At 58.0% G+C, this 15,329-nt stretch overlaps 1 protein-coding gene across 1 annotated transcript; it reads left to right on the top strand.

Annotated features, from left to right (window-relative positions):
• Positions 1-1,197: 1,197 nt before the first annotated feature.
• Positions 1,198-12,637, top strand: LOC311164277 (ATP-dependent 6-phosphofructokinase, muscle type-like). Its single transcript, XM_084223666.1, has 22 exons — positions 1,198-1,419; positions 3,204-3,277; positions 3,378-3,455; positions 4,553-4,742; positions 5,319-5,484; positions 5,566-5,610; positions 5,695-5,803; positions 6,008-6,103; positions 6,193-6,285; positions 6,380-6,505; positions 6,875-6,939; positions 7,022-7,085; positions 7,187-7,333; positions 8,087-8,157; positions 8,246-8,333; positions 8,782-8,934; positions 9,476-9,640; positions 9,909-9,970; positions 10,595-10,706; positions 10,802-10,901; positions 12,102-12,207; positions 12,314-12,637. The coding sequence occupies exons 1-22, from the start codon at positions 1,329-1,331 to the stop codon at positions 12,459-12,461; spliced, it is 2,349 nt and encodes a 782-aa protein (XP_084079792.1). The 5' UTR covers positions 1,198-1,328; the 3' UTR covers positions 12,462-12,637.
• The last annotated feature ends 2,692 nt before the right edge of the window (positions 12,638-15,329 follow it).

Raw genomic sequence — 15,329 nt, 5'->3', positions numbered from 1 at the left:
GAACGGGAACCGGGAGAGGCACCGGCAGGGAACGGGGACTGGCACCAGTAACAGCCCCGGACTGGGAGCGGCGGGGAACTGGAACCGGGAGAGGCACCGGCAGGGAACGGGGACTGGCACCAGTAACAGCCCCGGACTGGGAGGGACAGAAAATGGGGACTGGGACCTGTATGGAAAGCAGTCTGGAACCAGTGAGGGGTGCAGAGTCCCACAGGGAGCACAGACAGGGACTGATGAAGACGAACTGGGACTAGTAAGGAGGATAAACTGGGACTAGTAAGGAGGGCAGACCAGTAACCACAGGGAATAGAGACTGGGATGAACAGGGAATCCAGACTGGAACCAGTAAGGACAGAGCGGCACCAGTAAGAACAAACTGACACCAGTAAGGATAAACTGGCACCAGTAAGGAGGGCAGAGCAGTTCCCACTGGGGCTAAAGACTGGAACCAGTAAGAACAAACTGGAACCAGTAAGGAGGATAAACTGGCACCAGTAAGGAGGATAAACTGGCACCAGTAAGGAGGGCTGCTCAGTGACCACAGGGAATGCAGACTGGGACCAGTAAAGACAAACTGGAACCAGTAAGGAGGACACAGCAGCTCCCACTGGGAACTGGGACCAGTGAGGACAGACTGGGACCAGTAAGGAACAGAGACTGGGACCAGTAAGGAACAGGGAATGGGACCAGTAAGAAGGATGAGAGACTATGCACTGGGTCCAGTAAAGACAAACTGGGACCAGTAAAGACAAACTGGGACCAGTGAGGACAGACTGGGACCAGTGAGGACAGACTGGCCCTGCTAAAGAGGGACTGGGACCATTAAGGAGAGCAGGGCAGGGAAAACAAATTGGGACCAGTAAAGAACAGAGACTGGGACTTGAAGGATGGAGCAGCTCAGAGAGAACATGCACTGGGACCAGTAAAGACAAACTGGTACCAGTAAGGACAGACTGCCACCAGTAGGGAATCGAGACTGGGACCAGTAAGGAACAGAGACTGGGACCTGAAGGAGGGAGCAGCTCCCAGAGAGAACATGCCCTGGGACCAGTAAGGACAGACTGGGACAAGCAAGGACAGACTGGGACCAGCAAGGACAGCCTCCCCCAGTAGGGACTCGAGACTGGGACCAGTAAGGAGGACTCCCAGTAAGGAGTCCCCCCCCGCCCCCCGGGGAGTGTCCCGGCGGTGGCAGCGGCGCTGTCCCAGTGTCGCCGCGTTCCTCCCCGGCGGTGCCACTCTGCGCTGGCAGCGCCACCCGGAGGGACAGAGCCGCCCTTTCCGCCTTGGGATTTGCCCGAATTTCCCGATTTTTTCCAGGCAGGAAAATGCCCCCGAGCCCCGCGGGAGCCCAGCACGCCGAGAGCCTGGGGGCCGGCAAAGCCATCGCCGTCCTCACCTCCGGCGGGGACGCGCAGGGTAAGAGCAGCCCAAAACCCCCGGGATCCGAAATCCCGCCCGAAATCCATGGAAATTCCCCCAAATCAACGCCAATTTCTCCCCCAAAACTCCCCAAATCCCCTGGGATCCCAAAAGCCCCGGGATCCAAAATGGCGCCCGAAATCCCCCAAATCCCCCCCAATTTCTCCCTCGTCCCCCAGAACTCCCCAAAGCCCCTGGGAACCCGAAAGCCCCGGGATCCAAAATCCCGCCCGAAATCCATAGAAATTCCCCCAAATCCTCACCAATTTCTCCCCCAAAACTCCCCAAATCCCGAAATGCCTGCGATCCCAGAAGCCCCGCCTCAAATCCCCCCCTAAAATTCCCCCCCAAATCCCTAAAAATCCCCCCAAGTCCCTAAACCGGCTCCTTCAGAGGTAAAAAATCGGGATTTTGGTGCCACAACCGTCGGGGTTTTCCCTGGATTGAGGTTCTGGGAATGACCTTGGGGGGGTTTTGGGGGTCGGGCGGAGCTCGGGGGGTTTTTGTGACAGCGGAGGGGACACGGTGACAAAATTCGGGCCGGGGACTCCAAGCGGGCACCGGGTGGCACTTTGGCACCGAGCCAAAATAATCGGGATTGCCCAAAATCCCAAGGATTCATCCCTAAATCCGGGATTTTTTTCCCGGGGGTCCCAAGGATGGGGGAGAGACGGACTTGGCGGGGGGGTGCCAGGCCATGGGGGCCCCCCTCCCCCCGGAGTGTCCCCTCCCCCCACCACCCCCGTGTTTGTCACCCATGTCAGGCGCTGCCACCAAAGGTCACAGGGGCAAAAATAACCCAGGAGGTGGCAGCTGCGAGGGGGGAGGGGGCACGGACTGGGGGTGTCCTCGGGGGGTGGCAGCGCAGGGAGGTGTCAGGGGTGTCACCGAGGGGGGACAGGGGGAGCGGGGATGTCACCGAGGGGTGACAGGGGCACAGACAGGGACGGACTGGCACCAGTAAGGAGGGCAGACCAGTAACCACAGGGAATCCAGACTGGAACCAGTAAGGACAGAGCGGCACCAGTAAGGAGGATAAACTGGCACCAGTAAGGATAAACTGGAACCAGTAAGGAGGATAAACTGGCACCAGTAAGGAGGGCAGAGCAGTAACCACAGGGATTTGAGACTGGGATGAACAGGGAATCCAGACTGGCACCAGTAAGGACAGAGCGGCACCAGTAAGAGCAAACTGACACCAGTAAGGACAAACTGGCACCAGTAAGGAGGATAAACTGGCACCAGTAAGGATAAACTGGCACCAGTAAGGAGGGCTGCTCAGTGACCACAGGGAATGCAGACTGGGACCAGTAAAGACAAACTGGAACCAGTAAGGAGGACACAGCAGCTCCCACTGGGAACTGGGACCAGTGAGGACAGACTGGGACCAGTAAGGAACAGAGACTGGGACCAGTAAGGAACAGAGACTGGGACCAGTAAGAAGGATGAGAGACTATGCACTGGGTCCAATAAAGACAAACTGGGACCAGTAAAGACAAACTGGGACCAGTGAGGACAGACTGGCCCTGCTAAAGAGGGACTGGGACCGTTAAGGAGAGCAGGGCAGGGGAAACAAATTGGGACCAGTAAGGAACAGAGACTGGGACCAGTAAGAAACAGAGACTGGGAGCAGTAAGGACAGACTGGGAGCAGTAAGGACAGCCTGGCACCAGTAAGGACAGCCTGACACCAGTAAGGACAGACTGGGAGCAGTAAGGACAGCCTGGCACCAGTAAGGAACAGAGACTGGCACCAGTAAGGAGAGCGTGTCCATCCTGCAGGGATGAACGCGGCCGTGCGCGCCGTGGTGCGCGTGGGGATCTACACCGGGGCCAAGGTGTTCTTCGTCTGCGAGGTCAGTGGCAGCCCCCGCCCCAAATTCCACAGCCCCCCCCAAAATTTGGGACGTTTGGGGTCCTGGGACCACCGGGCACTCTGTTCCCTCCCCCACCCAGGGCTACCAGGGGCTGGTGGACGGCGGTGACCACATCAGGGAGGCCACGTGGGAAAGCGTGTCCATGATGCTGCAGCTGGTGAGGGACGCACGGACAGCGGGACACACGGACAGGGGGACACACAGGCAGGGGGAGCCCCTCCTGGGCTGGGGGAGCACCGGGTGTGCTCCTCACTGGTCCCAGTTTGTCCCTCGCTGGCTCCAGGCTGAGCCTGAGCTCAGCAGAACATGACCCAAAAGTAGAGGTGGGATGGGGGGAGGGAGGGAGGGGTGGACAGAGGGATGGACATGGGGATGGACACAGGGATGGACACAGGGATGGACACAGGGATGGACACGGGGATGGACACAGGGATGGACACAGGGATGGGATGGGCGGATGGACAGAGGGATGGACATGGTGATGAGATGTGTGGATGGACATGGGTATGGGATGGGTGGATGGACAGAGGGGTGGATGGACACAGGGATGGACACAGGGATGGGATGGGTGGATGGACACAAGGATGGGATGGGATGGGATGGGATGGGATGGGATGGGATGGGATGGGTGGATGGACACAGAGACAGACACAGGGATGGGATGGGTGGGTGGACAGAGGGGTGGATGGACACAGGGATGGACATAGGGATGCGATGGGTGGATGGACACAAGGATGGGATGGGATGGGATGGGATGGGATGGGATGGGATGGGATGGGTGGATGGACACAGAGACAGACACAGGGATGGGATGGGTGGGTGGACAGAGGGGTGGACAGGGAGATGGGACGGGTGGACGGACACGGGGATGGACAGGGAAATGGGATGGGTGGATGGACACAGGGATGGACACGAGGATGGGATGGAGGGGTGGACAGGGGAATGGAATGGTTGGATGGACACGGGGATGGGTTGGGTGGATGGACACAAGGATGGGATGGGTGGATGGACACGGGGATGGACAGGGGAATGGGATGGATGGATGGATGGATGGATGGATGGATGGATGGATGGATGGATGGACACAGGGATGGGATGGGTGGATGGACACGGGGATGGACAGGGGAATGGGGTGGATGGATGGACACGAGGATGGGACGAGCAGATGGACACGGGGACGGGACGGGACGGGCGGACAGACCCACGGACGCACAGCCAGCTCTGCGGCCAGCCGTGCCCCCCATCTCCACGCAGGGCGGCACGGTGATCGGCAGCGCGCGCTGCCAGGATTTCCGCACGCGCGAGGGCCGGCTCCGCGCCGCACGCAACCTGGTCAAGCGCGGCATCACCAACCTGTGCGTGATCGGCGGCGACGGCAGCCTCACCGGCGCCGACACCTTCCGCGCCGAGTGGGGCGGGCTCCTGGCAGAGCTGCTCAAAACCGGTACGGGACGGGAGCCCCGGAACCCCCCGGGGGGAGGGAGGGGGAGAGGGGCGTGGGGAGAGGGTCGGGGGCATGGGGAGAGGGTCGGGGTCAAAAGCGGGCAGAAATTTGGGGGTTTGCACATGAAAATGTGGGGTGCTTCCCGAATTGCGGGGGTTTGGGGCACCTTTGATCCCCCAGGGGATGTTTTGGAGTGGGTGTGGAAAGGTTTGGTTTCGAATCAGGATGTGGAACTCAAAAAGTTGTTGGTTTTTTTTTTCCCCTAATTGTGGAGTTTTTGGGCACTGTTGAAGATGTTTTAAGGGGGACACGGAGGGAAAAGAGGGTGCAGCACTCAAAAATGTGGGGTTTCCCCCCAAAATAGAGATTTGTGGCACTGCCTCCCCCCGAGAGGACATTTTGGGGGAGATCCCACATCAGGAAAGGAGGGTGTGGGGAGCTTTGTGATCCCAAAAGAACTTTGCTTCCAAACTCAAGGCGCCCTACACAAAACCACGGGGTTTTGTCACCCAAAACTGAGCGTTTCCCCCAAAACAATCCCCTTGACACCCCCAACCCTGCATCCCCCCTGGCCAGGCGGCATCACGGCGGAGGAGGCGCAGCGCTCGAGCCACCTGAACATCGTGGGCATGGTGGGCTCCATCGACAACGACTTCTGCGGCACCGACATGACCATCGGCACCGACTCGGCGCTGCACCGCATCATGGAGATCGTGGACGCCATCACCACCACGGCGCAGAGGTGACGGCGACGGCCCCGCTCGGCCCCGAGCCCCCCGCGCGCCCCCCGGGGCCGGCGGGTGACGCTCTCGTGTCCCCGCAGCCACCAGAGGACGTTCGTGCTGGAGGTGATGGGGCGGCACTGCGGGTACGTCCCCAAGCTGGGGGGGGGGGGTTGTCACCCTGAAAATGGGCAGAAGTGGCTCAAAATTGGGTTTTGGCCTCGTTTCAGGTACCTGGCGCTGATCACGGCCCTGGCGTGTGGAGCTGATTGGGTTTTCATCCCCGAGTCACCGCCTGAGGACGACTGGGAGGAGCACCTGTGCAGGAGGCTGGCCGAGGTGGGAGGGAGGGATGGACATGGGGACGGACGGACGGATGGATAGATGGATGGATGGGGGCTGGATGGACAGGGGATGGATGGATGGATGGATGCATGGATGGATGGATGGATGGATGGATGGATGGATGGAGGGATGGATGGACGGATGGATGGATGATCTTCTCCTGTCCCCATCCCTGCTGACACCCCGCCATCCCCCCAGACCCGTGATGGCGGCTCCAGGCTCAACATCATCATCGTGGCCGAGGGCGCCATCGACAAGCACGGCAAGCCCATCACCTCGGACGAGATCAAGGCCGTGAGTGGGGACAGGGGGACACGGGGGACACCCCCCTTTGCCCCCTCCCTCTTTGGGGACCCTCCCTGAGCTCCCCCGTGTCCCCGCAGCTGGTGGTGAAACGTCTGGGCTACGACACTCGGGTGACCATCCTGGGCCACGTCCAGCGCGGGGGGACCCCCTCGGCCTTCGATCGCATCCTGGTGGGCACCTCCTTCCTCACCCCCACTCCAAACCAGGGCACCTGGAGGTGGCCGACACCCCCCCTCGGGAGGTGACACCCCCATGTGCCCCCAGGCCAGCAGGATGGGGGTGGAGGCCGTGATGGCGCTGCTGGAGGGGACACCAGACACACCGGCCTGCGTGGTCAGTCTGTCTGGCAACCAGGCCGTGCGTCTGCCCCTCATGGAGTGCGTCCAGGTGGTGAGTGGGGACGGGGGGACACTGGGAGTGGCCCCAGAGCCAGCCCAGGGATGGTTCCCACACCTGAGATGTCCCCAAACCCTCCAGGGAGTGTCCCCAAGCCTGCCCCAGGGATGGATCCCACCCCAGGACACCCCATCCCACCCCAATCCCACCCAGGACACCCCAATCCCACCCCAATCCTACCCAGGATACCCCGATCCCACCCAGGAGACCCCAATCCCACCCAGGACAGCCTGATCCTACCGAGGACACCCCAATCCCACCCAGGAGACCCCAATCCCATCCAAAACACCCCAATCCCACCCAGGACACCCCGATATCTCCCCCAGGGACAGACCCCACCCCAATCCCCCTCTGTGCCCCCAGACCAAGGACGTCACCACAGCCATGAACGAGGGACGCTTCGAGGACGCTGTGAAGCTGCGGGGCCGGTGGGTGGCACCTCCAGCTCCCTGTCCCTGCATCCCCAACGTCCTCAAAACATCTGGAAACCCCAAATTCCCCCATTTTTAGGAGCTTCCAGAACAACTGGAACGTCTACAAGCTGCTGGCTCACATCCGCCCGCCCGCCACCAAGGTAGGGGAGGGCACAGGGAGGGGTCCTCAATTCCATCCCGGACACGGACACCCCCAAATCCCACCCGAAACCCTGAGCCCCATCCCTGTCCCTGTCCCCAGAGCGGGTACACGGTGGCTGTGATGAACGTGGGCGCCCCGGCGGCCGGAATGAACGCGGCTGTGCGGGGCACCGTGAGGATCGGCCTCATCCACGGGCACCGCATGCTGGCCGTGCACGACGGCTTCGAGGGGCTGGCGTTCGGCATGGTGAGAGTCCCGGGGGGAAAGGGGGGGAAAAGGGGCAGGAAAGGGTCTGGGAGGGGGATATTCCCACAGGGAAAGGGTTTGGAGGGGGAGATTCCTACAGGGAAAGGGCTTGGGATGTATTGGAGGGGCTGCCGTTTGGCATGGTGAGGGTCCTGGGGGGGAAAAGGGTCTGGGAGGGGGAGATTCCTACAGGGAAAGGGTTTGGGATGGCTTTGAGGGGCTGGCTTTAGGGATAGTGAGGGTCCTGGGGGGAATGGGGGGGAAAAGGGGCGGGAAAGGGTCTGGGAGGGGGAGATTCCCATGGGGAATGGATTTGGGATGGGGAGATTCCCACAGGGAATGGGGACTGGGATGGGTTTGAGGGGCTGGTGAGGGTGTTCTGGGGGAAGGGAGTTGGGATGGGGTGGGCAGGGCACGATGGATCTGAAGGGCTGCGTTTGGAGATGGTGAGATTCCTACAGGGAAAAGGGGGGTGGGCAGCACAGGATGGGTTTAAAGGGTCAGATTTTGGGATGGGGGACAGGGTGCAAGAGAAGGGCCTGGGAAGGGGCAGTTGTGGCACTGCAAGGATGGAGATTCCCCAGGAATTCCTCAGGATGGGGGCGTTTAACCCCCCCCCAAACCCCAGGGGATGTTGTGTGACCTCCTGAGAGGGCTGAGGGGACATGGTGTGACCCCAAGGTCACTCTGGTAGGGCTGAGGGGGGCCAGGGTGACCCCAGACCCTTCTCCCACCCCGTTTCACCCCCCCCAGGTGGAGGAGATTGGCTGGAACACCGTGGGCAGCTGGACAGGGCTGGGAGGATCCAAACTGGGCACCAAGAGGTGACTCCCCCCTCGCTGTGGGGTCCCTTGGGGTCCCCCTGGGGTCCCCCTCTGGTCGGGCTCATCCCCAGGAGTTTCCCTTTGCCAGGACTCTGCCCAAGAAATATTTTGAGGAGATCAGCGCCAACATCAGCAAGTTTGGGATTCACGGCCTCATCATCATCGGGGGCTTTGAGGTCAGCAGGGTGTGGCCAGGGTGTGGTCAGGGTGTGGGGTCAGGATGGGGTTAGAAGGGCATGGTCAGGGCGTGGCCAGGGTGGGGTCAGTGTCCCCCCTGCTGTCCCCAAGGTGTTCACAGGCAGCCTGGAGCTGGTGGAGGGCCGGGGTGTGGGGAGTGTTCCCTCTCTGCATTGTCCCCTGGTGTCCCCTGATGTCCCCATCGTCCCCTGATGTCCCCAATGTCCCCCAGGTGTTCACAGGCAGCCTGGAGCTGGTGGAGGGCCGGGGTGTGGTCAGTGTCCCCCTCTCTGCATTGTCCCCTGATGTCCCCTGATGTCCCCAGTGTCCCCCAGGCCTTCATGGGGGGCCTGGAGCTGGTGGAGGGCCGGGGTGTGGGGAGTGTCCCTCCTCTGCATTGTCCCCTGATGTCCCCTGATGTCCCCTGATGTCCCCTGATGTCCCCAGGCCTTCATGGGGGGCCTGGAGCTGGTGGAGGGCCGGGCACGCTTCGAGGAGCTCTGCATCCCCCTGTGCATCGTGCCCGCCACCGTCTCCAACAACGTCCCCGGCTCCGACTTCAGTATCGGCGCTGACACCGCCCTCAACACCATCACCAACGTGAGACCCCAAATCCCCTCATCCCAACACCACCACCAACGTGACACCCCAAAACCCCCCAAAATCCCCCTGGTCCCAAACACCATCACCAACGTGAGACCCCAGTGAAGTCCCAAATTCCCCCGATCCTAAAGCACTTCTCCCACCACTGCCACCGCTCTGAGACCCCGATGGAAATCCCCCAAATCCCCTGAACCCAAACCCCTTTTCCTGACACCAAATCCCCTGACCCCTAACCCTTCTCCTGACCCCAAACCCCATATCCCCTGACCCCAAACCCCCTCCCCTGACCCCAAACCCCCATTCCAGACCTGTGACCCAATCAAGCAGTGGGCACTCCAAATCCCCTGACCCCAAACCCCATATCCCCTGACCCCAAACCCCAAATCCCCTGACCCCAGACCCCTTTTCCTGACCCCAAACCCCATATCCCCTGACCCCAAACCCCATATCCCCTGACCCCAAACCCCTTTTCCTGACCCCAAACCCCATATCCCCTGACCCCAAACTCCAAATCTCCTGACCCCAAACCCTTTTCCAGACCTGTGACCTGATCAAGCAGTCGGCGGCGGGCACCAAGCGCCGCGTGTTCATCATCGAGACCATGGGCGGCTTCTGCGGCTACCTGGCCACCATGGCCGGGCTGGCCGCCGGCGCCGACGCCGCCTACATCTTCGAGGAGCCCTTCGGCAGCCGCGACCTGCAGGTGGGAACAGCCCCGTCCCTGTCCCCAGGGTCCCCAGGGTGGCCTGGGACCTGCAGGTGGGAACAGCCCCGTCCCTGTCCCCAGGGTCCCCAGGGTCCCCAGGGTGGCCTGGGACCTGCAGGTGGGGACAGCCCTGTCCCTGTCCCCAGTGTCCCCAGTGTCCCCAGTGTCCCCAGTGTCCCCAGTGTCCCCAGTGTCCTAGCATCCCCAGTGTCCCCAGGGTGGCCTGGGACAGGTTCCTGTTCCTGACCCCGCTCCCGCCCCCCAGGCCAACGTGGATCACCTGACGGAGAAGATGAAGACCACAGTGAAGAGGGGGCTGGTGCTCAGGTGGGGCCAGGTTTGGGGGACCCCCGTGGGGATTGGGTTTGGGATTGGGGGAACTGGGCTCTCACTGTGGGCAAGGGATGGAAGATTTGGGGTCTCATTGTGGGACAGGGACCCCAAAAACCGGGAAAACCCCTTGGGAATGGGGCCGGGAACACCCCAAAACCCCCCTGGGTTTCCCTGGAAAACCCCCCTGGGATTCCTGTGGGATTTCTCCTCGGATTCCCTGGAAATCCCCCTGAGATTCCATGGGATTTTCCTTATTCCCTGTGGGATTTTCCCTGGGATTCCTGTGGGATTTTCCTGATTCCCTTTTGGGATTTGCCCTGGTATTCCTCTAGGATTTTCCTGATTTCCTGTGGGATTTTCCCTGGGATTCATGTGGGATTTCCCCTGGGATTCCCTGGAAATCCCCCTGAGATTCCCTGGGATTTTCCTGATTCCCTTTTGGGATTTTCCCTTGGGGATTCCTGAAATTTCCCAAACACCCAACTATCACAAAACCCCTCGGGAACGGGACCCCATAACCGTCCCTGCCCTTCCCTGCGGGGAAGGATCAGCAGAATTTTTGGGATGGATAGGGCGAACCACGGGATTTGTCCCTTACCCCCTCCGTCCCCGCTGCAGGAACGAGCGCTGCAACGAGAACTACACCACGGATTTCATCTACAACCTCTACTCCGAGGAGGGCAAAGGCGTTTTTGACTGCAGGAAAAACGTCCTGGGGCACATGCAGCAGGTGGGGACGGGCTGAGGGCTCGGCAACTCCCCCAGGGTTTGGGGGAGCAGGATTTGGGGGGTCTCAGTGGCTCACCCCGGATTCTCCTGGGGCAGGGAGGCAGCCCCACGCCCTTTGACCGGAATTTCGGCACCAAGATGGGAGCCAAGGCCGTGGCCTGGATCACCGGCAAGATCAAGGAGTGCTCCCGGCACGGTGGGTGCTGCTGGCTTGGGGATTCCAAAGGGACCCCACATTCCCAAACTGTTCCCAAAAAAGCCCCTCTTGCAGATTCTGGGGGATGTTCCCCGCTCCTGGATGATCCCAAGCATTCCTAACCTCCCCTCCCATGTTTCAAGAAGGTCCCAAATATTCCCAACTTCCCATCCTGGGTGAGGAGGAGATTCCCAATCAGTCCCACCCTTCCCTCACCCGTCCCTGGAGGATCCCAAGCATTCCCAACCTCCCCTCCCATGCTTCTAGAATGTCACAAATATTCCCAACCTACCCTCCCACGGGTTTTCCCCTCCATGGAGCATCCCAACCATTCCCCACCCCTGCTCCTGGAGCATCCCAACCATTCCCAATGCCAACATCCCATCCAGCTGGGGAGATTATTCCCAATGATTCCCACCCTTCCCTCCCATGTCCCTGGAGGATCCCAGACATTCCCAACCCCTGCTCCTGGAGCATCCCAACCATTCCCAACCTCTCCTCTCATGTTTCTAGAAGGTCCCAAACATTCCCAACTTCCCATCCCAGGTGGGGAGGAGATTCCCAGTCATTCCCACCCTTCCCTCCCCCGTCCCTGGAGGATCCCAACCATTCCCAACCCCTGCTCCAGGGGAATCCCAGCCATTCCCAGCATCCTGTTCCAGCTGGGGAGATTATTCCCAATCATTCCCACCCTTCCCTCCCACATCCCTGGAGGATCCCAGCCATTCCTAAATCTGCTCCAGGAGGTTCCCAAACATTCCCAACTCTGCTCCTGGAGCATCCCAACCATTCCCAACTTCACATCCCAGGTGGTGAGGAGATTCCCAATCATCCTCACCCTTCCCTCCCCCGTCCCCGGAGTTTCCCAGCCATTTCCAGCCGGTCTCCAGGAGTTTCCCAACCCTCCCCTGTCCCTGGAGTTTCCCAGCCATTCCCAGCTGATCCCAGCCATTCCCAGCTCTGCTCCAGGAGGTTCCCAGCCACTCCCAGCAGGTCTCCAGGAGGATCCCAGCTATTCCCAGCTCTGCTCCAGGAGTTTCCCAGCCATTCCCAGCTGGTCTCCAGGAGTTTCCCAGCCATTCCCAGCTGATCCCAGCCATTCCCAGCTCTTCTCCAGGAGTTTCCCAGCCATTCCCAGCGGGTCTCCAGGAGTTTCCCAGCCGGTCTCCAGGAGTTTCCCTTCCCTCCCTGTCCCTGCAGGCCGGATCTTTGCCAACACGGCGGACTCGGCGTGCCTGCTGGGCATGCGCAAGCGCAGCCTGGTGTTCCAGCCCATCGCTGAGCTGCGCCAGCAGACCGACTTCGAGTGCGTGCCCCTCCCCGTGCCCCTTCCCCACCCTGGGAAAAGGGGACAAAACCTGGGATCCCTCCACAGGGCCGTCCCCAGCCCATCCCTGCGTCTGTCCCCTCAGGCACCGCATCCCCAAGGAGCAGTGGTGGCTGAAGCTGCGGCCCATCCTCAAGATCCTGGCCAAGTACAACATCGAGCTGGACACGTCCGAGACGGCGCACCTGGAGCACCTGACCCGCAAGGTGCTGGTCCCCGAGGCCACCCTGTGACAGGGACAGCCCCAGGAAGCCCCAAAATCCCCTTTTCCCACAGCTTTTTGGGGGTTTTATGGGATTTTGAGAAGTGGTTCCCAAGCGATATCAGGATAAATTGAGGGCGGTGGAGGGTTTTGGGGTTGAAAGCCACAAAATGGAGATGTTTCAATAAATTCAGTGCTTGTCCAAGTGCTCCAGGTCTCTGTGAATCCATGGAGAGGCAAACCTGGATCCCACTGACACGAAATCCCTCCTGATCCTCAGGATTTCCCTGCCCAGCATAACAGAGAGGGATAAAAAAGATAAAATTTGAGGCCCAAGTTCATGCCAGAAAATAATAATGATAATTTTTAGCAGCTTGGTTTCACCTTGGAGAGCTTCTCTTCCATTGGATCCTGGAATAGATCCCAAAAAAAAAAACCCAAACCACACACCAAAGGGTGAATTCCTGGTGGGAAGAGCTTGAAGAGATGGGAGGGAAGCCCTCAGCTCCACGTGGAGCTCTCTGGGGAAGATTTGTTTTGCCCACAAGAATTCCAGCCTAAAACGGCCGGGTGCCTACTGGAATTCCGCCTCTTGAAGGATGCCTCCCAGATGCAAGGTGGCACCAGTGCCAACTTGGGCTGGTTTGAGAGTGCCAAGTGGGTCCTGCAAACTGACACCCAGAACAGTGGCTTCTGAGTTTTGTTTCCCAGGGAAAAGGCCTGTACAGTTGTTCAGGGGCCTGAGGCTTTAAATGGTCAGGTGCCTACGGGAATTCTGCCTCTCTCAAGATGCCTCCCGGATGCAAGGTGGCACCAGTGCCAATGGGAATGTGTGCTGGTGGTTAGCAGAGCGTCTGAGGTGTGAGTGAGGGTGAGTTTGTGTGTAAGCTGAAGGAAGTGTCTTTTTCTGTATGTGTGTGTGTTGTAGGGTTGTAACCTTGTTTGACTTTTGCCTTTCAGGTTTTTCAACTCATTTTAAAATTTAGAATAAAAAATCCCCAGCCCAGTTTTTTTTTTTCCCCCCCCGGCTGGGTTTTTTTTTCCTTGGTCCCGGCCGGTCTGCGAGGCGACATTCATCGCCAAAGTTTGGGCACGGACCGTCCAGGGACTGGGGTTTTCATCAGGCAGGAGGATTTTTTTGAGGCTCCAGGGAACCATGTTCCCGAGGTCCAATGATTACTGGTGTCTAATTTAGCAGTTGTAATGAGAGCAACGGTGAGTTTGTGTGTAATCTGAGGGGGCTGTTAAAGGTTGAGCATTGTTTTCTGTGTGCCTTTGCTGTTCTGGGTTTCCTGTAACAATACATCATCATGTAATGAAAATATAAAAAAGGCTATTATATTGTGTAAATATGGGTTCTGTGTGGTATTGTTCTGTATTCTTCTGTATTTGCATTAGCTGCTGCATTTCCCTGTATTGCTGTCTACGTAAATTAGACCTTTTCCAGTGTGTGTATGGATTATATCTGTACTTGCATTTGTAGACACCATTTCCATGTGTTTTGCTGAAGTGTAAATAACAACATTCATTTAATAAAGTTCAATCAACCCTAATAAAGATCACCCCTACCCTCCCCCTACCCCGACCCTGGACCTCGTCTATCTTTGGTGTGTTTGTGTCACTTTCTTGCCCTGTTCCCCCCTTTTGCTCCTCCCTCCAGTCTTCTATTTCTAACTTAATTACCATCTGTGTCTAACCCTTTGTTCCTGTTCCCCACTCATTCTAACTCTGTGTCTCTGCTTGTGTCTTTCCTTCTTTCTGTTTGTCGCTGTCACTATTTGTCTCTGACTGTATTTATCTCTATCTTGTCTATACCTTGGACCTTTTTTCTTTTTCTCTGTAAAGGTAAGTCTTCTTTCTTCTTCTCCTATGTTCCCCTCTTTTTGGTTTGTCTGTTCTCTTCTTAATCTGTCTTTCACTCTAACCCTAATTACTTTATTTTCCCTCTAGCTCCTGTCTTTCTTCAGTCTCTCACTCTTTATTTCTTTTCCCCCTAGCTCCTCTCCCTTTTCAGTTTCTCACTCTCCTTTTCTTTTCTCTCTAACCTTTATCTTCCTTCAGTTCTTAAACTCACCTTTTCTTTTCACACCCCTCTCCTCCTTCAGTTTCTTTTCTGTCTCTCTCTGTCTTTTCTCTCTCTCTGTCCTGTCTCCTTTTTTTCTGTCTTCTATCCCTTCTCTCTCTGCCTTTCCCCCTCTCTCTGTCTTCTCTGTCTTCCCTCTTTTTGTTCTCTCTCTTCCTTCTCTGTCTTCTCTCTCTCCTGACTCTGTCTCTTTCCCCCTCACTCTCCTTTCCCCTCACTCTCTCTTTCCCCCTCACTCTCCTTTCCCCTCACTCTCTCTTTTCCCCTCACAGTCTGTCTCTTTTCTCTTTTTCCCTCACTATCTGTCTCTTTTCTCTTCACTCTGTCTCTTTTCTCTTCACTCTCTCTTTTCTCTTTTCACTCTCTGTCTCTTTTCTCTTTTCTCTTCACTCTGTCTCTTTTTCTCTTCACTGTCTCTTTTTCTCTTCACTCTCTGTCTCTCTTCTTTGTCTGTCTTTTCTGTCTTCTCTCTCTGTCCTCCCTCTCTTCTCTTTGTCTTCTTCTCACCCCTTTCCTTTCTCTATATTCTCTCTATCTCTCTATTTCTAACTTTCCTTTCTAGCTTTAGAATAAAAAAAGCAGCAGTTGGAGTTTTCAGGCTCCGGGGGAGTAAAAAAAAAAAGAAAACAAAAAACCAGCACCCCATTTACTCCCCCGGAGCCTGAAAATTTTGACTGTATAGTTTTTCTTCTTTTTATATATAGTATAGAGGGTCCCCCTACCCAGCCCCTCCCACCCACACCCCATCCCACCTGGTGCTCATCAAGCACCATCACCAGCCCCCACCCCACCCCCTAACCCAGCTCCCCACACCCC

Source organism: Fringilla coelebs, assembly GCF_963513975.1.
Source record: "Fringilla coelebs genome assembly, chromosome: 30".
In the NCBI taxonomy this organism is placed as follows: Eukaryota; Metazoa; Chordata; class Aves; order Passeriformes; family Fringillidae; genus Fringilla; species Fringilla coelebs.
This window is presented reverse-complemented; position numbering and strand designations above follow the sequence as displayed.

What these genes read in the sequence shown, in the direction of transcription:
- LOC311164277 (XM_084223666.1), top strand. Translation starts at nt 1,329, where the DNA reads ATGCCCCCGAGCCCCGCGGGAGCCCAGCACGCCGAGAGCCTGGGGGCC. An exon ending in AAGAGGGGGCTGGTGCTCAG is followed by an intron (nt 9,971 to 10,594) that starts GTGGGGCCAGGT and finishes TCCCCGCTGCAG; the next exon opens with GAACGAGCGCTGCAACGAGA. An exon ending in TCCTGGGGCACATGCAGCAG is followed by an intron (nt 10,707 to 10,801) that starts GTGGGGACGGGC and finishes CTCCTGGGGCAG; the next exon opens with GGAGGCAGCCCCACGCCCTT.